The following is a 26339-nucleotide window of genomic DNA, read 5'->3' as shown; positions in this document are numbered from 1 at the left end:
AAGAGTTCTGCTGGGAAACTGAAATAAAAGACTAAATTATATCTGAACATTGCTTTTGCCAGAACTCAAAATTCTTCATGCACTGGAGAGACAATGGGTCCAAATAACTGCCAGAAATTACTGTTGTTTGGGGAAGGGAGAAGTGGGGAGGATAGGAAGGCATGTCAGAGTTTCATAACATTTCTATAGCTTTTACTGGAAATGTCAATGTATATTGCTTTATTCCTGATCTTAAACTCACCCACGTATGCAAGATGTGCTATAAAACACTGAGCCATAAAAATAGATAAATAAATAAATAAAGACATTGAAACTGCACTTGATAAAAACAAACTAAATCCAGAAAAAATTAACTTGACTCAGAGCCAAAACACTTCTTTTCGTTGGAGTTGGCTCCTAATTGAAGATGAAAATAAAACAGATGCTAGAAATGTCAATTAAACACATTTTTCAATCTGTTTTTTATCGTTTTTAGCTCTTTATACATGGACAGACTTCTGTTTTCAGATCATTACTAGTCCTTTTTATTTTATTTTTATTTTTTAAGTAAAGGAATTTTGTTTCTCCCATGGAGCATGACTCAGTGTATACACAATTAGTATGCCCTCACAAGACTTTTGCATGTCACTTTCCAGCATTTAATCATTTATTTTTTGTAATAACTTTTTAATCCATTAGAGCCATCATTTGTAAGTATTTCTACAACGTCTAGTGCAAATTACTGCTACCTCTACTGCTCACCTTCTTGCTGCTTTATTTTAATATGAATTATAGAGTTAGACCCTGTGATAGCTGCTCTGAAGACTCATTGTAAGATGAGAACCTGAAGAAATTATACATAAGAGACTTCAAAATTTTCATTCACTTCTTGTTCTATTTGTTTCCAGTTTTTTCGAACTAAACAGCATGACCTGAGAAGTCTGCTTTATTGTCTACTTCCCTGTTACATGTGTCTTGTGAGGAAGATTTGCCAGAGCTTTCTAAAGAATCAGTACAATAAAATTTTAGAAAATATACACAAATTGCTCTTTTGGTTTTTCGGGCTTATTTGGAAGAACTCTTGAAAAGTGTCAGCCAGGACCTGTATTTGATCTTTCTATTTTTCTAAAGGCATGGTTTTCTTCTTCAGTAGAGTGGTTTGAGAGGTTTGACGTTCAAAATGTTTCCAGTCTGGCAGCTGGTTGTGTAAAGAGGCAGCTGAATTTGGTGCTGAATTTTGTGCACGGTCTGTAGAGCTACGGAGAGGAGAGGAGAGGAGAGGAGAGGAGAGGAGAGGAGAGGAGAGGAGAGGAGAGGAGAGGAGAGGAGAGGAGAGGAGAGGAGAGGAGAGGAGAGGAGAGGAGAGGAGAGGAGAGGAGAGGAGAGGAGAGGAGAGGAGAGGAGAGGAGAGGAGAGGAGAGGAGAGGAGAGGAGAGGAGAGGAGAGGAGAGGAGAGGAGAGGAGAGGAGAGGAGAGGAGAGGAGAGGAGAGGAGAGGAGAGGCTGCACCTCCTCCCTTCCACCACTCCTGTGGGCAAAAAGCATTGCAGTCACACACAGCAACCCACCACACTGTGTTGGAGCTCTGGGGAGAACTGACCTGGAACCTCCAACTATCATTTTCAACTTGACTATTCCCAGCTGGAATGGCTATGGGCTTGTTATTTGTAAAACAGCCATGAATTTCACCTTTCTAGCAGCACAGAAGCATCAGTGAGTCCAGCTGTTCCCCAGCTGTTGGTTGGTCCCACCACTCTCCCAGAGCACATGGCTCCTGTGCATGGCCAACTTCCCATGGGAAGGATGGGCTCATTGCTGCCAATAAAAACTCCTTGCCAATGGTTGGACTCCTTCAGTGCTCGCTGGCACCTATGGATGCTTCAGTGTCAGCCATTGTTTCAGTCCAGTCTTTGCAGGCCATCAGAAGCACACAGGGTGATTTCCTACCTTAAAAAAAAAAAAAAGTGTTTCCATTAGAAGAAGTAAATGAACAAAGACTGTGGAGAATTGAATGAATATCCAACAAATGTTGTTCGAAGCTTATCTTCAAATGAGCAAATCAACTCCAAAGTCCTTAATAAATGGCCTTATCAATAAAACTCAGAAGTTAACAATTTATTTTTACAATGTGGATATATTTTAGGTTTTATTTAAAAGCTTTTACTGATAACTAAATCGTAGTACTCAGTTATTTTTAAGAAATACATCACATTTACAGATTGGTGAAAACTGTTTGGAGCTTTACTTAGTCGGTTCATTGTTAGACAAGGGCAATGGAAAAAAACATCAGAGACTAACAAGGGACTTCACACTTGGAGAGAATTCTTTGATTTTTCAAGACTATCTATTATTGTTTTAAATTACTAACACAAGACATCTGAAGACTGTCATGTTCAGATAGGAATACAGAGACTTAGGAGCTTTCCAAGGTTTCATTGGAGTCTGCCTAAAATCAAAGCTGACCACGAATTTTTTAGGTTTCATCCTGCAAGACACAGGGAAATACTTCTGGTTTAGAAAACTTAAACAAAATTAATTAGTCTGTGCTATTGATCAGAGAGATACATGGCCTTCCTCTGTGTAATGGAGAAGCCCTAGTCTCTCCATGCATTGGAACAGAAACTTGTAATTTTATGATGAGAACTGCCAGGCCCAAAGTGTACTGGGTTATTACTGACTTTAAGGGATTTTGCATTTGATGATGATGGAGTCATCATTCTCTTTATTCCCAAGAGATCTGCAGATTTTTTTTTCCAGGGGAGGAGGTCACCCCCTAAATGTTAGTTCATTATTTAAGATATTATAAACTTCTCAGGTGGCAGTGACAATGTAAAAGCAATTAGTGAATTAAAATATGGGATTGGATTTTCATATTTTTTAGTCTTGTTTTTCTATGGGTAATTTTATCACGGGAGACAGCAGAATTCTCTTGCAATTCATCTGTCTCCCTGGGCAGAGGAGAGAAGAATAAGACACATACATCTTGTCTGATACAGCCTTTGAAAAGAGCCATCAAACACTGGTGACATATAGCCTATGTAAGACATATTTACCTGGAAACTGAAGCAAAATGGGACTGAGACTTGCCCAAACACATAGCTAGGAAAGAGGATTTTGCTCTGTTGGAAGACAAACTGTGCCACTGAAGCAAAGAGTTAGAATTTCCTACATTAATGTGTGTGACTTCTTTTCCATATGTGACCAAATGTATTATTTTTTATTACTAGTAGTAGCAACAGTATTATACTCTTACTTGTGTAGGACAAGTTTACAAAAATACTGTGCTGTTCATTTTATTCTGGGCAGTGATCATCAAGCTCTCATTGAAGGAACCTTCACACAGCCTTCACTGATTACACTGAATGTATTGGTTCTTTACTCCTGAAGATAGATACCAGCTATCTTCTCTGTGAATATTTGGTGTCAGCAGGAAACACCACTGCTTTAAAAAAAACAGAACAATCCACTGTGTCACGTTTTTGGAACTCTGTTCCTGGTGCATATGAGCCAAGAAGAGGCTTCAAGTCCTTAAAGTTCAGAGAAAAGAAAATGACCAGCTGTGCAAAACTTGGTTTCGTTTGTTTTAAATTAACAAATAAACAAAAATTTTTTAAAAAAACCAAACCAGAAACCCTCAGTCAATGTTTATTGTTTTCATTCTAGTTTTGCTGTAATATATCTTTGATATTAGGATACCTAGGTTATTGGATCATCTCAGAACATCTAACAGTGAAGGGGATCTATTTATTTATTTTAAGTGGTCATTTATTTCCTTTTCTTTTCTATTCTTCAGGCTTATATTCTGACCTTCCTCAGCTAAAGGTGTTGGATGGCTTAGCCTAAGTTTTCTGAGGAATTTTTTACATCAGTTTTTGTATCAAAGAGAATTTCAATCACTTTTATTTCAGAGACTTTTAACCTAGCTGAAACATTATATTAGGCATCTGAGAACACGTAGCATTTGTGTGTTTCTTCCTCTCCCTCCCTAGTAATATATCTGCTATACTGGTATAAATGAAGATACACTGTAAACATATAAAGGCATATTTCTTGTACCCTTATCTTGCAATGCTCTTTAACGTACAGGTTTGGTGAGCACCTGGGAGCAGAACAGCCGGGTGGAGCTGGTGCTTTCTGCCATCAGCAGAGAATTGTGTGCAGGTCACACAGGACACCCCAGCTGGGTGTCCCCACCGTGCTGCTGCACAGCCCAGCCCCAGGGCAGAGCCCTCCAGGCCCAGCTTACAGCCACTAATGACTGTGCACAGCTGCATCACAGCAGCTCTTCTCTTAAGACAATTCCTGGGAATAGTTTTTCATTTTTCTCAATGAATTAGCTAGCATTTCTGTTCCCTCCATTTAGAAGATGAGGATTAAGAGGAACATCATACCACAGGTATTATTAGACAAAAACAATGGATATTAAGCCATTATTTGTGCATTAGCAAGTTTTCCCCAGGTAGGCTTTATCATTTCAAGACATTTTGTTTTGTGTTGTTCTTCTTTTTTTGTCTAATCACCTCTAAAATTATGAACACTCCAAGAATAAAACATTCTGAATAGTAAAGCAGCTTGAAATATTCATAACTGAGAATGCAACTGGTAATGCTCATAAACAAAGTTGTTTGGAGACCCCTTTATTAATTTTTAATTTATTTTCAGTCAATTCCTTATTACTTCCAAATTCCTGTAGGGGATTCTGTTAATTAGTCATGTGTAAAATATTCATTAAAAACAGCTTCCTATTTTCTTCTTTTATTGCAAATTTACATTTCTAATCTTATAACCAAAATAAATGCCATTGGGTAGAGAGGCCACATTAATTTTGATCAAACCCTTGAAACAGAAACCCAGAGAACAAAAGATATGGTAATAAAATCGTAGTTACATTGTGCTTTCAACTCACTGGAAACAGGTATGCATATTTTAAACTGTTGTCTTCTTCAGATATAAACAACAGATACTTTAGATTATTTTAGGAATTCTTGTTAGGGGAGAGAAAAAAAACAGCAACAAGCAAATGGGAAATCACAGTCTCTCACTGGCATTTTCTGTGGGTACTTACCCTGCTGAATTTGACACTGTTTTAGAGATCTGGTCCCAAAATGGAGGCAAAAAGGTTTCCAAACAAATTGAAGTTTTTCTTCAATCTCACTTTTTATCTAATGATTAAATAGGAGAAATGTGCTCTTGTGATTTAGCTGGATCTCAGAGGTCTGAATTCAATTTTTCTTCTGATATATAGCCACTTCCTGGCAACTGCATCCCTCTGGACCTCAATTCTCTCCGTGTAAACCCTGATTCATATTTCTGGCCCTGTGAGTTCTTAGGTCTTATACTCAACTTTAAATATGTGATGAGGCCAGTGGAAAGGTTTGATTACTATTAGTAGTAGAAGTTGAACCTGTGCACAAATGTTTATGGGTCAGAATATCTGCGCTGTCTATTCCAACGGGGAGGAAAAAGGAGATATTTCTCTTGTAACTGTATCAAGAAATGTGAACCACAGCTGTGTTTGAACCACAATCTTGTAATATTGTGTTTATATTATTGCATTTATATTATGGTATGCTGTGATATAGGTCCCTTCTGTGGAAGTAAGGCTAAAACAATATTTCTTCTTTTTCCCATCTACTTTGGTCTCTGTCAGCATAAGCATAGAGGAAAAATTCCAACAAACCTGTGAGCATTGATAAATATGTGTGCAGATCAGAAGCCAAGCCCACGGCCTGGCAAAGATCTCCATAGAATCAGGGGTGATTATTTCCTCTCAATGGGGCACGTCTCACACTGATATAAGGCATATGGTTAATTTGCTAAAATATAGCCAACTTGGTTTCTTTGTCTTTTTTTTGTCAGGATGGCTGACACTCCTAAAAATGTTATAATTTTTCTTCATTTTCCCAGAGAATAGACACTAAAAAAGCAGGGAAAAATACTTTGGAAATAGTATCTACTGTTGAGAAAAAAACTCTGTGAAATGAATAATGGCAAAATATTGTCCAAAGTCACCATCTTGAATCTTTTATCTCTTTTTACTTTAAATACAGAGAGGCTTGTCTGGTTTCCTGCCAGGAAGAGGAGTCAGGAAAAAGTAAAAACACATCCTGTTAGAGTTATGGGAATACAAAATTTTGTATGTATAAAGGAAAAATCAAGAAAACATTGAACAACAAAGACTGTTCTTCCAGTCCCAGCAGATCTGGATTGGGACTGGAATGACTGATTTCTGAATGAGCACACAGAGGCAAATCAGCATACCTTTCCTACTGCCAGCATTTCTGGGTTTGAAATCTTTCTTCCCCCATCAAACCAATCCAGTTGCAAGAAAGCAGGGCTGGTACAGAGCATTCATAAGGTGATCAGTTCTCTTATGAGCTGTTATCAGTTCAAGTATCCTGAACACCAACCAGAATGGTGAGTAGCATGGGAAATAGTAAGACAAAGAGTCCAGAGGCTGTTCCCTACCCAGGGAGAAGCAGCTGAAGCTCAGTGCAGAAGTAAAAAGTGTCAGAGCTGTTGAATGTTCCCCCTACCCAAGTGCAAATTAGTTATTTCAATCTCCAAAGTAATGTACTTTTCTCTAAATTCTATCCTGGGCACTAAACTGGAGGACAAAGAATAGGACTATGTGGAATGGTGCTGCTGCCAGGCAAAGTAGAGCCTTTGTAAGATTGTTGTGGAGAAGGAGGCTCAATGGCATCTTGACTAGGGAAATCTGCATTTCATGTTAAATTTCCATTTCAGGAACCACTTTTCCTTTTGTGACGTCATTTACAAAAAATCCACTGGACATAAAATGCATATTTTGTGGTATTCTAAATGTAATTGAGGCCATTTAGAATGGCTTTGAAGCTTCTTTCTGAATTGGGAATGCTGCTGACCTGAATTCTCCACTCAGTACCACACACAGTCTGTCACACTCCTGGAAGCAGTGAGAAACTGCAAGTGCTTCTGCTTGGTGGTCTTTTGTACTCAGCTCGAGCTGAATACACATTACTATGCTATAAGCATAGCTTATGTCCCCCTGTATACATCCCAGGAGAAAACTGGCTTTTCAATGGCCATTTTATGTGTATTCTTCCCCTTCTTTATTCACTGCTTTTCCCCTATCAGTATATTTGTAATCATTTTCTAAGTAACACTTAAAAAACTGTTTTATAAATTGTGACTCACTATCTCTTCCATTCCTTGACATAAGAGCTCATAACTGCTGCTCCATCAATACCCAGAGTCCCCCACAGATGCTTTTAATGTATATAACAGTAACTCTAAGAAAATCTTTATTGCTGCTCCCAATTCCAACAATAGATTTGGCCAAGACCAAATTAATCACTGCCTTAAAATCACTAGAGATTATGTAGTACGGTGCTGGCTGAGCTGAACCATGACTCAGCCTGATAATACTCTATCTGAAAACTAATCACCATCCACCATATCATCATCCTGAGCCAGCAATTCATCTCCATTATCTCAGTGGCTCTTCTGATTGCAACTAGATCAACACATCTTGCTGCAGTCCAGATTAATTTTACCTCATCTTTTTTTCCCAGTTCAGTATGTGGAAAAAGTCGATTGGTGATGTTAGCCTGAGTTCAGCAATGCAAGCTGATTCTGCTGAGATGCTTTCCACTCCATCAGTTCTCATAAATTAATTTCTCTGTGATCTTTTCAAGTTCTTCACCTGGAACAAAAGCCAGGTTAAAAGTTTACATGTCCCGGTCACTCATTCTTTCCTCTCTGTTTAGACTCGAACACTACATTTTGTTTAACATTTGGGTGATGGAGCCTGATCTGCAAAATCAGTCCCATCAGCAGATGCCCCCTGCTATCATCTCTGCTAGCTCCTTGTCCCCAGGTAGCAAAACCCTTCAGATGCCAAAATATTCTTTGGTTGACTTAAGTATATGCTTACATTCCCCTCACTGAAATCAGTTTTACATTTTCCTTTTGTTTTCTTGGATTTTGCATCCAATACATCTTTCCTTCTGATTAATTCCTATCATAAGTATGAAGAGAAGTGTTTGCACAGTAGTTTTGCCATGCCTAAGTCTTTGGTGATTGTTTTTCCTTCTCAGTTATTCAAAAATCTTACTCAGTCTTTTGTTTTTCTTTCCCTTGGACATTTTTAAAAATTCTGTTCTTTTGTCTTTAATATTACAGCATAGAAGTTCATTATATTTTCAAGAATTTCATTTCCTTCCTTCAGTTCTTGACTGCTAGCAGGTATTTTAGGTGTTGTAGGGGCATTTTTAATCACGGTCTCTCTCTTAAGAAGTCTTATGCAAATCTGTTCTGTACTTAATACACTTCTGTTCTGAAGGAGAACGTTTTTAATGTTCCAGTTAAAATTCTTCAAATACAAAATTCACAACACAAAAATGTTAAATAATAAAAAGTGTGACTTTACATCACAGCAAAAGTTTTAACAAGGGACTTCCATAGGTCTCAATGAAATAATTAAGAAAGGAGCCATGGGATATATTACTCCAATCGCAAAGTTGTAAAGTACATCTCTTTGGAGATATTGTGTATTTGCACAGAAACTGAGACAAGTTCCAATTAGGCTCACGTTTTGATTCCTTTGCCCTTTTAATCTGGTCAGCCAGTACAGGGACAATTTGGAAAGACTGAGAGTAAGAATGTCTGCCTCAGCTCTCTGTTTGGGATTTGGCGGAGATTTTCCATTTTTTCCATTTTTCGATGTTTTCTGTGTATTGCTGTTTCCTTTTACCTACCTTTTTATTCTTGATTTCATACTAGTGTGCTAGGACGATAATTGTGCTGGGAATTTTATACAAAACACATGTTAATTTTTTTCAAGGATATTGTGCATATGCTGTAGGCTATAATTGTTTTGGAAGATTGCACTGAATTAGAAAGAGTACTTCAATTCAAAATGAGACAATATTGTGCCCTCTAGGACTCTCAAGATGTATATTTAGATCCTGCCTTGACAAAGACTTTGTACATAACCTTGGCATGTCCCCTCATGTCTCTGTTCTTCATGTTTCCAGCTACCCAGCCAAGACAGAAATACTCCCCATCTCTCATCTCTTTGGGGTAGACTGCAGAATGCTTTGGTGTTTTGCACAATTTTTTCCCCAGAACAATCACTTCGATTTTAGTGGGATATCTTTGATGCATGGAGACTCTGCCAAAGGCATTTTTTTCCTAGCACTGGACCTCATTAGATGCTTAAGAGGTTTATAAAGCTTTATCCAAAATAATTTCAGTGCTATATGACATATGTTGTCTCCAAGAAAACACTACATAAATTTGCAACTAATATGTCCTAATTAAAAGCTGTAATTAAATGATGTTAACCTCTGAAATGAAAACTATCCAATAATTTTCTTATGAAAAGGCATAAATTTTGAGCTTTTCCCCTGTAAGCTTGAATCCTTTCCTTTAGCTCGTGAAATCACTGTCCAGTTGTTTTCTTTCACAAGTGTATATCCCTGTTAGAGAAGGCATGTTATTTCTATCCAAAGTGCTTAATATACCATATTGTAAATACTTTCCCAAAAGAATCCATCTTCAGCCTTAAAGGTTACTTCACTTTAGTGTGCAATATACCACAATTTCTGCTGTTTGATCAGTTTGAGCTGGGGAGTTGCTAAGATTATACATGGTTTATACTGCATGGATTTTTAATGTTTCACACATTAGCTTTTAAAAATTGCCTTCATATTCCCTATATTGATTTTTGTGGCTCCCAACATACAGCACCTGCTGAGTGGCTTTGCCAAACTCTCCTGATGAAAAGATATAGGAATAGATATAGGAATCCACAGCAGGGGCAAAGACAACCATAGATTAAAAAATCTAGCATTCAGTTGACCATTTTTCTTAAGCCTCATTGTAAGGGTTTTTTTCCTTTCTTTTTTCTTCTTTTTATGATGGCATGCACAGTATAACTGCCTAAGGGCATGCTTATTATAGACTGTATTTTAAAGCTGATTAAAAATAAATTCTCCATGCCTGTCTGAAACTTATTCCACAGAGAATCTTGTTTCATATCGGATGAGTAAAAGGATCTGTTGCTTATGTTCACCTTTTACCTCAGCCCACATTTAAAAACTCATATCAAATTTCCATTACACTTCGTTTATTATCCAGTCTTTCTGCTTTCATCAGAGGAAGCATTATAATGACTGTGACTTTGAAAACTTTTATAATTAATGTGTGCATGTGTACAGAGATATTTATATATTATTATATTTTATTTATACTCCATATAAAAATTAGGCTATCAAGTCTGACAGAATGATCTTGCTACCATAATAAACAGACCTCTCTTCACAATCATTCTGCAGCACACAGGACTTGGCAAACTGTCAGATGGCAGGATGAAGAGGTAAAGAGCAGAATCTGCAAATTCTGTGTGTGCACATGGGAATAGGTTCTGGGCTTTCCAAGAACTTGTGGAGAAAATGAAACTTGGCAGGATCCATTCGGAAATTCATTTCATCTGTTTTCATTTTACACTGTCTGTCATCTAGTTTTTGATCACTAAATGAAAAAGAAAAATGAAGTTCTGCCATATGCATTCTATAAATTTCAATTTAGCTATCAGGTGTCACACCTGCCACAATTTTGCTTTTTGCTGCATTTCAGACAACAGACATAATCATTTGTTTGTGTTACCAATGTTAGTTCAGGAAAGTTTATTTATGGTGGTATTTGCAGTAAATCTGCTCATTTCCAACCATTGCTGTATAAACCTACCACTTGAAATATAGACAGTTGTGTCAGCCTGTATAGGAAACATATTGTACAGTGTTAATTAAAGGGCATTATTTGTGGTCTCTGCCCCTCCACTGAAATGCCCTGAATCCTGAAACTGGCTGCTATGACATTTTGAACAAAGCCACACTCTACAGGTTTCAGGCCAAGATCCTTTGCATGGAAGGAATGGTTTATCTGTTCTGTGCCAGTCCCTTGCATGGAAGGAGTGGTTTACCTGTCCTGTGTCCTGCATCAGGCTGGCATTCCCTGCAAGGACAGGTGACAGTCATGTTTGCTGTCCTCCACCTCCCCAGGGGACTCCTTTTCCCTGACCCCTCAGGCTTTGCTTGGGTGAGGTCAGTGATGGACTCTTGGGAGCGTGGCCATTCCAAATTTCCCTTGCTGCAGTTTCTCTGGCTGTGTAACATTGGCAGGAGCCTTCCCCACTTCACCCACCCACAGGTGCCACAGCCCCACCACAGCTTTGGGATTTGCTCCCTGTGATGCTGCCCACACCCACCCTCACTTACCCAGCCTCAATGCACCTGCACTGTAACAGCTCACTCACTTTTTATTTAATATGTCCAAACTTGGGTGTTCATACCTTAAGAGGAGGACTCTGTGCAGGGTAAATTTATGCTGTTATTAGCCAGCGGGATTAATAGCAGCAAGTTATCTCTCCATGAGCTGTCAAATATATTTATGCTGGAACCTCTTCCCCAGTTGTGCTTGTTTTTTTCTATAGAAAAACATAAAAAGTAAAGTTGAAAAATTCATAAATAAATTAATCTCTTTGCCAAGCACAGGAGAAAGTAGGGGTAGGTCAAATTTTCTTGGAAAACACTGATTGGGTGGCAATGAATTTTTTCTTGGCTCCATTTCAATTTTTCTGAATTGTTTGGGTCAAGAAGAGATTGATGGAAATTTAAATAAAAACTGAAATAGAAGTTAAATTGCTTTGCTGTGATTCAATATCTTGATATTCCAGTATTCCAAATTGAAGGATTTTTCTACTTGAAGGTCTTTTTTCTTTACCATTGTGATTTTTAAACTGCTATCTTATTTTTTCAGGTAGTTCATGCTTTCTCATTCTGGCTCAGGTGGTTTGGAACTGTTTCAGATTTTTGGAATTGCTGGAAAATCAGAAAAGGTTCATGTGGTTCTACACAGAGTAGAAATATAAGCCTATTGAATTAATTTTTTATTTCCTCTTTTCATATTCTCTTCATTAAAGACTAAATATTTGAGACACAATATGAGACCAGGTATGCAATGCAAAGTGCAAGAACTATCTATTAAATACTATTGTATTAATAAAACACAAACCATATAGGAGTCTTACTAATGAAACAGCATGATACCATGTGTCATGCTGTATACGTGGGTATTGTTATTTTGGATCATAGGAGCACAAAGTCTTTTTTATTTTTTAAAGTTTGGGGGCAGGATGGAAGATTAACAAAAGCATTCTTGTTCTATAGTTTAATTTATACCGTAATTTTTAACGGCATTTCATTTTAGGGCTTTATTCTTGCCTTCAGATAGGTAAGGAATTTACAATCAATTACAGTAATTTTGAAAAGTCCCAATATATGTTCAGATAAATGTTGGTCCAGGATTTAAGAAAAATATAATTCACATTGAGGAAATAAAGCAGAGGACTCATAGGGTGACAGTGAACATCTGCAGTGACTTACTGGATACATAATTTTGAAACTAACCTACTTGAGTTATAATGAGAAAGCAGCTGTGGGGGAAGTTGTCACGTTAGGCATTAAGCTTGAGCATACTGATAAGCAGAGGGGCCAACACCCTCCTCACACACACACACACCCATGCACTCTGTCATACTTATCTAAAGGGGAGCACATCTCCCAGTGCAGGATTCATACATTTGTTGGTTTCTTAGAGCAGAGATTCGGAAAAATGGTGATGAAATTAAAACAGCAATTAGCCGGAGTTCATTTTTTCTCTTATTCTTTCTCTTTGATTTCCTGGTATTTTACAGCTTGTGTTTGTTACAATTTATTGTGATTTCTTTCATGGAACAATGGCAATGTCCCTGGTCTTTAGTGACAGTCAGCCTCACTCCTGCTGCTGTACAGCTCTGCAGCCTCAGCAGTTCAGCAGAGCCAGCCCCATGGACAGGCACGGTGTGCTCACCTTGTGAGTCACACTGTCGTGTGCCTTTCATAGGAAATCTACTAAGTGTAAAAATATACTGTGTTTTATATCTGCATCTCTAAGGAAGCTGAAGCACCATACAGCTATTAATAAAACTGTTGGGAGTCAAGTATATCAGAGCATGTATCTCTGGCTTTTTTAGAAACTGACAGATTTAATCAATTAAACTCCAATGTTCTATTCATAGCTCAGGTTTTTATGGTACAAAGATTTGCATTCCAATTAGTGCTTGCAAAAAAGTTTTCATGTTAACCTGATCAGTAGTATTTCCCCCTCCTTGGTGTCTGTCTTATTCCAGTGAGACTGCAGCGATGTGTCAGGAAGAGCATCTCTGTTACCTTCTGATTGAACAAAACTCTCTTAGGGTTCCTTTGAAATCTTGAGGGCTTGTCACTTGAGGCATTATTTTTTTAAGCATGAACAAGTCTTGTCAGCCTAAGCTGAGAAATCAGCTGTATTTTATCAGCACTTTGGGATCAAACTTCATGTTCAGTATTCAGCAATGGGTGCTGTGTGTGAGACAAAACTGGAGGTTGCACTATGCTTTAGGAAGACCACCTCTGGTGACAGGGGGATCAGTTTAATACTGTTTCCAGAACACGTTTACAAAAAAAAGAAAAAAACTCAGATACTTTTGCTAACATGCTATATAAAGTGCTTAATATCTTTCAACCCTTCCTTATTTATGTAGGCATATTATGTTGAATTAACTACAGCTTCTTTGACTTAAAGTGCCTTGAATCCACACACAACTTTTTAAAAAGAATTAATTGGCATCATAGGTCTTTTGTAATTAATCCTCCTTAAGGCTGAGGTAATGCTGCTTTGCAGCAGGTCTATCACTTACCCAATTACTCACTGATTGCTGTGCACTCTAGTCTTCCATCTGGACATCTGTAGAGCTCTGGGACTCAAATAGCTGCATGCTCAGTCCCATCTGGAAGGGTGTCACAAAAGCAAATGTCTACAAGATGTTGTTGGAATAAATAAAACTGAGATGGTAATTCCTGCCCCTACTCCCTGTGCCAAGTCAAAGAAAAAATATTCTGTGGTAATGACTGAAGACAAGAGAGGACCAAGCCTCAGTCAGTGCTCCCAATACCTCCTTGTTTTCCTGGAAAACAGAGAGCACTTTGGCAAGCTGTTCTATCACTGCACACTTACCAACACGCTGGAAAGTTTCTCAAAAATCGTTGAAGCCAAACAGGAACCCAAGAAAAGGTGACAAATTCCCATGATACCATAATGAGAGAAAAACAACCTTTCTACACAAATGCTGAGATCTGACCAGGAGGATACTTTTAACAGTGCTCATAAAATATATGACCTTGCAGACAATGAGAGCTCTTCATGCACATCATTTCTGTGTATGTGTTCTGAAATTTGTAAGAGTCAGGGCTGGAACTTCGCTCCCAAGACTGAGCTGTGCATCAGTGCAGTAGTGCAGACAGAGAGCACTGGATCTGAAATTCTGCATTGATGGGTTAATGTTCAAAGTAGGAACACTTTTTAAGACATTTTTTATAATTTTAAAACATTCTTTTTATGTGGGTGTGAAGTGAGATGTGTGGGACTGGATGTCAAAAAGGACAGCTCACAGCAAAACAGACAGTCTGTTTTAGTGTACTTGTTTCAAGACAGGTTTTATCTTGTGAATTGTCCAGCTCTTCTTCCATTTCTGAGGCAGTCATTTCTCACCCAGAGGCAGCACAGTATGTTACAGACCTAGCCAAATGTCCTTAATGTCTGTAGGGGACATCTATAATACCCAGTGCATTTTCCACTTGTTGATGCTGACTTTCAAGCTTTTATTTCTTCAGTATTTTAAGCAAGAAGGGTATTAAATTATAGGGAGAAAAAGGTTTTCATGTGGATACTCTACCTTCAAATGAGCATCAAACAGCTTAGTGGGATCATCACCGTCTCTGGCATAAAATTCCTCAGCAGTGCTTTTCCTCCCAGGAATTCATCCTATCAGACACTGACAGCTTGCCAAGGAAAGCAGCAATGTTGCACATTCTGAATGCATTTGCAGAGAGAAGCCTCCAAAGAAAATCAAAACTAAACCAAAACTAAATACACAAAACCAAAACTACCAATAACACTACGAACCACACACTGGTTTTTACTTCATCCTCCAGATTTCTTTCTTCTGAAATCTTAGTGCTGCTCCTCCAAAGCTACATGGGCAAACCCATCTGACTGCATGAGTGCCAGTACAAGACATTATCCTGCTTATATTGAAGACTGCTGTAAGTGAGCAGTGTGTCTTCCAGGCTGCTCTCATGGCAGTTTAGAAATGGAGCTGGCAAAACACAGCTGAGTTATGGGGAAAGCACCATGGCAGTTTAACACAGCCAGTCCCAGGCCTCCTGCCAGGTGTCGGAGACATCTCCCAAAGCACGGTGAGAAAAATCACAAAGCTGACACACAAAAGTTTGCACTGGGTTCCTTGCCAAAAATGACAACTATGAAGTCAGAAAAAATCCAGAATCTGTAAATGAAATGGTTAACATATGAATTTCTGTAAATCAGCTCTAGGTAGTGGCATGGGAGTGCCTTCTTCCATTTAACACCATCTAGCATAGACTTCTTTGACTCATTCTAAAATTCCCATGTAGACAAACCTAATACACTAAAAAAAAAACAAAATAGCTTGAAGTTTAGAAAGCATTATGTAGAGTAGCTTAAATCAGTTTCTTTTGGCCTTTTATACCTTACATCAGAGAGAAAAATAATTAAAAAAATTATTTAATCTAGTATCTTGAGAACACAGATAAATAAATCTTTTAAAGAAATGCTTAAAACATTTTTATTGTAATGTAGACCAATGTGAGAACCCTGAGAAAAGAATAAATTACAAGAATGTATAACAACCACATGTCAATTTTAAAACCATGCAATAGCCAAGCATGAAGGGGAGAGTTAAAGGATTATATGTGGAAGAAGTAACTCCAAAATTTGTATTTGTTTAGGTTTAAGTCCCACCATTATAATTGTTTTTAGTGGTGTTTTTATATGCTGTTGAGTAATAGTTTGTCCACACCCTGGCTTTTATCGAAGGAACTGCTTGCATCGAGATTGTGCTGACAATAACCTCTAATACAGCTATGGTCACTTAATTAAACAATTTGGAAGCTTAATTTAGGTGACATTTAAAATTGAAATTTCAAATATGTTATTCTATCGTGTTCTCTCTTGGTATTGTTCAGTAAAATACTGTATTCAAGGAAATCCATGAAATTACAATTCAAAGACTGTGATAAGAATGGATTATTTTTGTACCATTTTTAGCTCTCATTACAATTTTTGTTGCAAGACTAAGTCTACAGATTGCGTATAAAGCATATCAAGCTTTAAATTTGGTGATAAGTCATTGTTAGGAAAGAGAATTTTGTGATAACACAGGCAGTAGATTAATCCACTCTGATGACAGCCCTGCAAGTCTATGAGGAACAGAACACAGAGCAAGATTTATCCTTTGCATTGACAAGGACGGTGAGGGGAATGGGAAATGGAACAAAATTAGTCCATTTGCATGACAGCCTAAGACTATAATCATATGGTTCCACTCAAATCCTACAGTAATGGAACATAAAGAAAAAAGCATGAATAAGGCACATCATTTAGAACTATATTGTACTCATCAACCTCTCCAGCGTCTGTAGAAAACATAATCAGGGAGGAAAAATTAATTTCAGCCTGCTAAATTGCACTGTAAATACAGAGGGGATACAACAGAATTGTTCAAACAAACTTATTCATGTGGCTTTCATAAGTTTGGATGAATTCAATCTGCTCTGTATTCACAAAGATGAGACTATCAAACTAAATCCCCAGCTTGCATAAAGCAGCATAGTTCCCTTGACTTCAGTGAACTCAAAATCTCAAAATCTCCAAGGAAACCCTCTTCTTGATAGAGAGGCTTCAAAAATATTGAAATAAAAGACAATTCAAGATACCTAGGGGAGAATTTTTAAAAATGAAGATTGACAAACAATGTGAAATATAGAATTGCAAATGTATACGTTCATCTTCTGCATCCCTTTAGTTCCCTGAGACACACTGGAATTTCTCACGAGCACCCATTTGTGCACCCAGATGTTTCTAGGATCATGGCTGTGAGGTTATAGGGAAGGCCTTTGTGTGCTGAAGTCCAGCAGATCACCATTTGAATTAATGAAAGCAACTGGGATGAGTGTAAGGGTTATAAGACATCTGCTATATAATGCATATACTATAAATCTGTAGTTGGTTTATTCTTTAAGCAATTAAACTGCAAACTAAGGCATAGGCACCAAGTAAATATGATGTCACTATTGGAAAGCTCTTAAATGCTTTGTCTAAAGGTCAAAGTCAGAATTACATTAATTTAGTCATGAACCTTTGCACTTTCTCATCTAAACAATGGAATCTCATTTTAATTTCCTTTCTTTTTCCACTTTAAATACAGGCATTTCTGTGAAGGAAGTTGCATATGACTATCTGCACGTCTCCTTTCCTGCAATCTTATGAAAAAAGCTGTATCATATGATATAATCAGCACTGACTGGGCCACATACATACAGCAGCAGTGTATTCTGAAAGTATTTTAAATATTTAATCTGAAAACATCTGATTTAGTGAAGACTTCAGTGTACTAGTGAAAGCAGTTCATGAGCAGACTTATTGTATTCCAGTTCTTTTAAAGAACAAGTCTTATAGCTATGCATGAGCAAAATTTCCACTAAATTTAGCTTGCAGGCGGGAGTTTATTCAGGAAATGCCTGCCACACCTGGGTGTTCAAGCACAGAACTACATACAACTGAGGCAAGCACATATTTCTTGCTGCTTTTTAAGTACTGCAAACCATTCCGTCCTGTTTTTGTCATTACACTAATGCGTGGAGCAGACCTTAAAACAATTTAGGCTAATCACCCAAAAGGCCAAATTGTCCACTATGAGTATGTGTGTGTGACATTGTGTTCACGTGGAGCATAGATTTGAATTTACTGGAGCAGCTGTGATGCCGTTTAGGAAGATGCTCTTTTCCTTGTATGCACACTTAAGAGAGTATTGATACCATTTCTAAAAAACTGGGAATAAAATATAGGGACAATCAAATTAAACTGCTCATGAGCTACCTTGATTCAACTTCTTCTTGGCATTTGGAAGACAAATCAATTTAATCACCTGGCTGCAATGGTATTTCTCATGCACTGTGTCACAGTATTGCAGATAGCCTGCCTCATTCACAAACCTTGCTTCTCTTTCTCTCTTTTCAGCATGTACATGGATTCCAAACATAACTTTGATCTAGGTTAGAGCTGCTGTGCAACTCTTAGAATTTCTAAAAGACTGGATGGGTTCTTAACTGCCATTATAAAAAAAGCTCATTCTTTTATGGTCTTCATTTATGACACATCTTGTTATGCTGTTTCAGAAATGCACAGGGTAATGTTTTAAAAGGGTCTGTGCTTGGTGTAAGCAGTGCAACTTCTGTACAGGTGAGGGAGGCTCTTGTTTCTTGAAATGGCAAAGGTGGCCAGGGAGCCACGAGGTGCAGTGAGCTGCCCAAAGCTTTGTCCGGGTGTGCAGCTGCAGAGCAGAGCAGGGCCCATGGCCAGCAGCCTGCAGCTGGGCACGGCCAGGCAGTACCAGCGCTGGCAGGGAGTCCACCATGCCCTACCATGGCACTGGAACAGAATGCCAGCATGCATGGAATAGCCAATCATAAACCAAACTAGCTGGAAATAGGGCCAGGAGCCCATGCAGATGGCAACTGGGCAGAAGGCTGCAGGTCTTTGCTTTGGTGCAGATGTTGAAATGGGATGTGTCAGAAATGCCATTCTCTCCTCCCTTGTCTTGTGTCAGATTGTCTCTGCACGAGAATGGAATAGGCCTTTCAAATATACTCTTAGCTTCTGGGATTTTGTCCCCTTTCCAGAGATATCTCCTCTACTGAAATGTGAATTTTATCTAGAAACATGCAGGTGGAAATTTTAGGAGGAATTATTTGTATATGGGAACAAAATGTGAATCTTCTGCATGCATTTACACTAGTAAATTTTTAGCACTCAGTTGTTTGCAGAAAGTGAACAAGGGCTAGTCACGAATGCTGTGAAAATGGAATTTGCTTTTAACTTCAAATGAATATTCATGAATAATTTCCTCCGCTATTTGCTCACCACTCATATTTAATGATATGGGAAATGGAATGAATAACAAGGTGCTGAAATTTGCTGACAATACACAATTATTTAACTTATAAACCAAGGAGCAAAGTAAGGAATTTCAGGAGGAGCTAATAAAACCTGAGTGACTGACTAACAAGATACCAGATGAAGTTCACTGCAGACAGGTACAAGATAATGAACACTGTAAGAAATAATTTAAACTACTTGTGCCTATTGATGGGGTGTAAATTAGCTCTAACCTCTGGGTTAGGATGGACGCACTATCCAGCAGCAGAGAGGAAGGAAAAGTGTTGTAAGCTAGGGGGAGGGTAGGTCCAGAGCAGAAATATCTCTTCAGTCCTTCTCCAGCCATGAGCAGGGCTAATGTAAGATAGAAGTAGTGACCACTAGACCTGTAAGGAGTCCAAGCTGGGAAACAACAATCACTAGATTTATTTATTTATAATTAATTTCTTTTTTGGGGAATAAAATTACATCAATTTAAGCTAAAAGGCAACTCTGAAAAGACACAGTCAAACAGCTCCAAGTGAAATGGCAGGTACATGTGAGAAGGGGTCTGAAGGATACAAGTTAAACTTGCAAGTTTACTTTCAAAGTCAAGAGAACATCAAGAGCACCAGCACTATACAAAACATGCAATTCTGTGAGGAGCATATTTTGAGTTTCTTTAAGACATGCCACAACCCAATGTCTAGCATGATAGAACAGATAGAAAGTTTTAGCTATGAGTTTATAGACTTATATAAGGATGCTAACCATTTCAGCATACTTCAGGTTTTCATTTTAAACTGCTCCAACAGAAGTTGTCAGCACTCAGCCATCAGTGCCCCAACAGCAGAGAAACGTGACCCTGTAGCATGAGTGAGAAGAACATGGCTCTAAGTCACTGGCCCAAACAAAAAACTTGGAATTTTTCCATAGCTGCTACAAACTCTCTGCTTTGTGGTACTGGGGTCCAGAGAAACCTCTTTCTGGAGTCAGTCCACATGAGGAACATGCTTTACCAAGTGACTGATGTGATAGAAAAAGTAATTTGATAATAGCAGGGTTGACTGAGGACCTGTATTTCCTGTCCAAGCTCTCTCTCAAAGCATAATCTGTGCTGTCATTGAATGGAGAGGCCTCATACTCTGCATGCTACAGGCAACTTTTCTCCAAACATTACAAGTTCCCAGCAAATTCTCATGTTCCTGAAACATTTAAGGAAGGAGATGATATCACAGAGAAGGAATATTACAGGATAATAGTTTTATTGGCCCATGCATCACAGAGTACTTTCTGCCTGGGAAGGGATAATGCAAGAAGTCAGTGATTGTTCTTCGTAATGCAGATGTTTGGGTTTGACTTAAAGCACTCTTGGCAGTTCATATGATGAACTTTCCACTCTCAGTCCTAAATGATCATTCGTTATTTCCCTCTTCTGAGGATTATTTTGTTTCCTGTCATGGTCCTCAAGTATTTTTCCTTCTGTGAGAGTTCTCAGATAGGAAATGAACAAATTCTTGAGGAGTCAGTGGGAGAAAGGATGAAGGGGTAAAGTGGTAAGAAAGGAAGGAGGGCAAGGGAAGAGGGCATTGGGCTTGGCAGGGCTGTGAGAAGTGAGGCAGAACACAGCAGCAGCAGAGCGCCAGAACTTCTATGAACTGTTATCCAGGACATCTGTAATTGTGAGAGACTGAGAGGATGGAAAAGAGCACCTTCTTTTCCAGTAGTGTGTATACCTCATTCTGACCACAGTTCTGTCCATTCCTGTGGTCACACCTGCTCTCTGCTCCTTTTGACCTGCATCACTGCAAGATACAGCCCCATGGTACATCAAGGTTCCTGGGAATGCAGGACCAAATTCCAATATCCTTGCTTAGGATCAAGTCATTCTTCAATAGACATTGAAGTAAATTGATAAAACCCCAAATCTATATAATAATTTAACCTGTTTTCAGAGTGTTACCCGAGGACAGAAAATTCACGGTGGATTTTGTGGGATATTGCTCTGCTGGGAGATTGACTGTAGCATTGAGAGGGGTAAACACCTGGACAGGTCAGGACAGGCTCTGCCAGCCTGGGACTGTGTGGTAGGCAGACAGGAAGTGTCAGAACTCTTCTCCCATGTGAAAACCACAAAGATGTCATTGTGGGCCTGTAGGACCCAGTCTGGTTGTCTGGTGGTTCAGATGTGAGCCTGCACTCTGAGAGCCCTTCGCTTCTGATGCTCTGGTATAAAATGAGTGCATTCAAAGGAACTGGTAGTCTGGCATTTCATTGGTGTAATTATTCATGGAGTTCACTCTATTCCTCCTGCAGAGATGTGACTATTGTTACAATTTCACTGTAGCATGACCAGGAGAATACAAACAGACACGGAAACTGAATTACTTTATCCCTTTTAGCTGTGGGGAACTTTATACTCAATCTGTACATCTCTGCTGTATTATAGCAGATGCAGAAACAGAGCCCAATTTCAGGGCAGTTAATCTGGCTTTCAGAAACATTGCATTCACTTTAAATTCCCTTATTTCATGACTTCATCCGAGGTAAAACAAAGAGAAGAAAGGAACTGTCTTTGAGCACTGAAATGTGCCATTTCCTTCAGATGGACATAGCTACGCAGATTTAGGAGGATGTGTGCATGCATATGTTTATGTGACTTTGTGTGTTTATTGCTTCAGAATTGCCTAGAGTTACATCATCCCAAGAGATCTATTCAGCCCTGTATGCTCAGATGGAATATGATGTTTGCACATAAAATGATAAGGATTTGTAAAGCACTCAGACAGGAAGGTGAGGTGAGACAGTTATAAAACAGATGCTGACACTACTTTTGAGCTAGAGCCCTCTGAGATCGGCTGTCCAGTGATTGAGTAGCCTGTATTTGAAAAATACTTTCCATGGATTTTTTTTATTTGAAAATAATTTTAACCAATAATGGAAATTCATTATTTTGATCTGACATTTAAGTACATTTTCAATTGTATCCAGATTTCTGTGACTAGAAGAAAAAACCCTATAATTTTCCTAGTGACAAGGATAAATGAAATATTTCTGAAGTATTAAAAAGACCATCTAAATTTTTGAAGTGATAGGACTTGATTTGAAATCAATAAATAAATTTGATATAAAAAAAACACAGCAAGCATAGCAAGCATCAGAGGAAAAGCTTTATCTGATGCATGTGTGCATCCTCTCTCTGTTTAACATAATATTTTCTTTTTGACAGGAAACTTGGTGACTCAACAGTCACTCATAAAAAAAAGGCAAAGACTGAAAGATCATTATCATAATTATCATAATTTTATTATTGCCATTAAATATTTATTATCCCAGTTCAGTAACTGGTACATGAATGTACTTTGTGATAGAGATAAATGTGTGTGTTGCATGCACATGCCTTTGACTGTTCTGCACATGCAGGGTGGATTATACTGGAGCCATATATATCTATCTGGGTTAGATACTGGCATTTGAGGGTGCTGAAAATACACAGAACTCAACACCTAGGAGGCTGAAGTTTTATCAGCCCTACCCTGGGCATTCAGGGTCTCTCAACCTGATACACCCTCTCACCATCTCCTTTGAGGATGATCTGTTGTGGTCTGAAAGTGGGGTCTGCAACCTATGGCAAACTGCAAATTTAGTGAGATTCTTTCTTATATATTCAACTAGTAGTCCAAATTTGATCACACCAAACAGTATCTTTAATACAGCAGATCATGCTTCTGCTCATTTAAAAAAACACACCTAATACTAGCTCCGTTCAGGTTGTTTCCTTTGTTGGCACGATAGGCAGTTTCTGGAATGAAAGCAGTGCTCTGTATTTATCTATATTTATCTTTTGAAAGCAATGTAAGATTGAGCTCTAGAAAGTCATCAGCTGTTCATGTTATTTTCACAGCATTGTCTGCACAATCAGCATCCCAATTACCTTTAAAATCACTAGAAATAAATGGGTTTTTTCATGATACAAAGCTTGGAAAATACCCAATAATTTATAAAACCAGGCTGCTGTCTTCCTATCAGTTCACCAGCACAAAAATCAGCTTGAGAATTCTACAGTCACGTGTAAGACGTTGTAATCACTGTCATCAGTAATCAGAAATATGTGGTTTGAAGTCAAGCATGTTAACCTGTGTATATTCATTTACTTATTCCTTCCTAACTCAGTCCTGCAAAGATAAATGAGCCTATGTATAAAATGATCAACATAGTTAAGTATAGAACTGGGGTTTTGTTCTCCATGGATAAGAATGGAAAGATTTTTGAAATATTTCCACAAACCATTAATTTTTAATGTTTCTTAATGATGGATTCTGCAGTACTGACATTCCACATTCTTGTACCCATTTTATTTAGCTTAGACATATTCTCGGCTCTTTCAGGAATATGCACGTTTGTGCATGTCCCTCCTCCCTGCCTATAAAGACAGGAACTCATCAATACTTCAGTTTTGTGACACCTCAATATTTTTTTCTCAGCATTTTTTGAAATTTTTGACAGCACAAATTTGAAAGTGTCTCCTTTTCATGTGTTCGCTTGCTCATCTCCACTTAGTTTAACTCCTGTCCCTGTATGCCAATAGATATTATCAGTAAATCCTCCTGGTTTAATCTCCAAAATGTCTCAGAAATCTCTTCTTTCCTCTTCATTCTCCCCATAAAATCTTTGTCAAGTCCATCCTTCTCCACATCCATTCCTATTGCGACCTTGCTGTCTTCAGCCTCTAAATGACACTCACATTAGCCAGTTTTTAAAGCAGTGTAATGCAAAAGTAATCCACTGCTCCCAGTATTGAGATCTCATTAAGATATTCCTAAATCCCTCTTCTTCACTGTCTCCCTATTGCCTTCTAAATCTGATCGAAGCTCCTTTTATCACCGAGTTGCTCTTGACCTAGCCTACCTTCTCCTATCCTTGCTCTGTTCTTCCTCATCTTTCTTCTTTATGTGCTCCCTCCTCACCCATTGCCAGTCACAGTGCAAACCAGTTGCAATTAGACCTGTGCACTGCCTTCGATGTCATCCACGACACCTGTGAGTGCAGCGAGCAGGCCAACAGCACCATTCCAGATGGAAAATTCCTGATGTAATGGGCATAGTCCCCCTTGTAATTTTGAATCATTGACTAGTGAAAAGGTGTTGTCACATCCTCTTTTAGCAAAAAAGCAAAGGAGGCATTTGTCTCCCAATAGTTAGACCATGGGGTTTTTCTGAATCATCCACAATTTCTCCTTTGAATCAGAAAAAGTTTTTTACTATAACTTTACTATCACTGGCATTATGAAATTGCTCTCCAACCAGTCTATCTGGACACCCCTCACAGAATACTGATGTCTAGATAAAATTGAAATATACATCTTTGACCTGTAAAAATGCGTTTCCAGCTCTTAAGACTTAAGTTGCAACTTCCTGCTCTCTTGCTTACTGTTAAAATCTTTTAGCTTGATTTTGGGAAATAAAAAGACACAGAACAACAACATATATTTTCTGCATTATAAGCTTTCAGCCCCTATTATTCCACTGAAGTTTAGCAGCAGGATCTGTAAGTTAGTACAGCCTAGCTGAGCTTACAGCACATGCCAGCACAAGGGACAGGACGTGCAGATCAAAGCTGTCCTCAGGTCATCTGATTTTCTGTTCCTCTGTGTCTCCATGCACTAGATTACGGGAAAAGTTAACAAAACAAACAAATTCCTAGTCCCTTCCTCTCTTACCCTTTAAGTCCTACCCCTATCACAAAGTCAAACAGGAGGAAAAAAGTCTTCCTACACCTGGACCCTTTGTTCATTATTCTGCAGTTCATCAGAAATTAACATCCGGTTCCTGGAGCTTCATCTCCAGGACTTTTTTTGTTTGCCAAGGTATTCCAGAAGTACTTTGTGCCAACCAGACACCTACGTGCTACTTCTACATTCCTCACACCTCCCTGGCCTGAGTAGAGTTTTACCCACTGAACTCCAACCAGCAGAGACCATGAGGCTGGAAAATGGTGGTGAGCAAATAGTTCCTAAAAAGTTTAGAAAAAATTGTTGCAAAATCTAGAGATAATTCCCAGGAGCAGACTGACCCATCTGGTACCTACCAAAGTCCCAGCCTCAAAACTTTCTAGTCAGACATGACATATTTTGTCACAGTGACATTCCACAGCCTCATGTGTTTTATTTACCTTAGAGAGATTCTCCATTCTCCCAGCAGCACGGCTGTTTGTGCACATCCTGCAGCTTGCATCTATAAGGACAGGCACACGTCATTGCTTCAGTTTTACAGTGTTCAACATGAGAGCTGTCATCTCCAGAAAGCTGGGAAAGACTGTAGGCACATTGTCCCTGGCAAGATTAGAGAAAATAGTGCCACATCAATGCATGATATAAGGACACGCTGAAGTCTCATCATGCTATAATGAGAATAAAACTGCTCTTGCATTAAACACAGACATGACAAATGCTGTATTGAACATGTCTTATTACACAATCCACAAACTCGTAGAAATTTGGTCTCCTTCAGTTTCTGAGTTTCCTGCCTCTTTCCTCCCTGCCTATGTCTTTGTTTTCCTCACAAAGCAGAGTTCAGTGATTTCCTGTACCTCCCTTACATCCCATTACCCTTAAAGCAACCTTGCTTGACTGCAGTAAAGATCCATCTCAAAACTGAAGAAAGCAGTAAGAACAACTGCAGTTAGCCCAGATTGATTCCAAACAAAAAGAGTCTGGGGCTCACATATCCTCATGTCAGCAGGAAAAGGTGGAAGGAAGCATGTAGACCGTTACCTCTGAGTCATAAACACTGAGCAAGTTACTATTCTCCTCCACCTCTTCCTCACTCTCCCTCATCTGCTCCACCTGCTGCTCCTGCACTGCCACAGGCTGCAGTCACCCCTTCCAGCTTCAGCCTGCCCCTCTCCCAAACAGCTCCATGCTCCTCTAACCTCCTCACCCCGCAATCCTCTCTGATATCCTCTGCAAGACGCAGCCTCTTCTTTCCCTTTTGCTTTCTCCTTGCTTTCCTACTTGCCAGCAGACCAAGTCCTCAGCCCCTCCTGACCCTTCCTGTCCTGCCTGAGAGCCTCAGGAACTTCTGGAAGCGTGAGGCTTGGGACAAAGAGCAGTGTCAGGGCTGTGCCTGTCCCGGGACATCGCTATCCTGACAGTCATATGTGCGTATTTTGCACATGGTCGTATATTTTAAAGCAAGGAGGGTTTTTCTCTGACACAGGGGCTCTGCACCAGGCACTGCATCAGCACAGCAACAGCATCACCAATGAAACTGCTTCCATTCCTAG

At 38.9% G+C, this 26339-nt stretch overlaps 1 protein-coding gene and 1 long non-coding RNA gene across 5 annotated transcripts in view; one reads left to right on the top strand and one right to left on the bottom strand.

The window, feature by feature from the left end:
• Positions 1–1425: 1425 nt before the first annotated feature.
• Positions 1426–26181, bottom strand: LOC148222813 (uncharacterized). 3 transcript variants are annotated; one of them, XR_015805380.1, is made up of 6 exons: positions 25994–26181; positions 25227–25386; positions 13741–13830; positions 11314–11448; positions 7514–7662; positions 1426–1925 (listed from the first exon to the last, which is right to left on the bottom strand). It is a non-coding gene; the product is annotated as an uncharacterized LOC148222813 (long non-coding RNA). The 3 variants fall into 3 exon arrangements; XR_015805381.1 differs by lacking the exon at positions 25994–26181 and adding an exon at positions 25675–25786; XR_015805382.1 differs by lacking the exon at positions 7514–7662 and having other exon boundaries at positions 25994–26178.
• Positions 25860–26339, top strand: part of ADGRL4 (adhesion G protein-coupled receptor L4) — a 72925-nt gene continuing 72445 nt past the window's right edge. For both annotated transcript variants that reach the window (XM_014872190.2, XM_014872189.2), the window contains exon 1: positions 25860–26339. In XM_014872190.2, the coding sequence (XP_014727676.1) occupies positions 26318–26339 (22 nt within the window). In that variant the 5' untranslated portion in view covers positions 25860–26317.

This window comes from Sturnus vulgaris, chromosome 9 (assembly GCF_052056855.1).
Source record: "Sturnus vulgaris isolate bStuVul1 chromosome 9, bStuVul1.hap1, whole genome shotgun sequence".
NCBI lineage: Eukaryota > Metazoa > Chordata > Aves > Passeriformes > Sturnidae > Sturnus > Sturnus vulgaris.
Note: the sequence above shows the minus strand (reverse complement) of the source record. Positions and strands in the feature narration are given on the sequence as shown.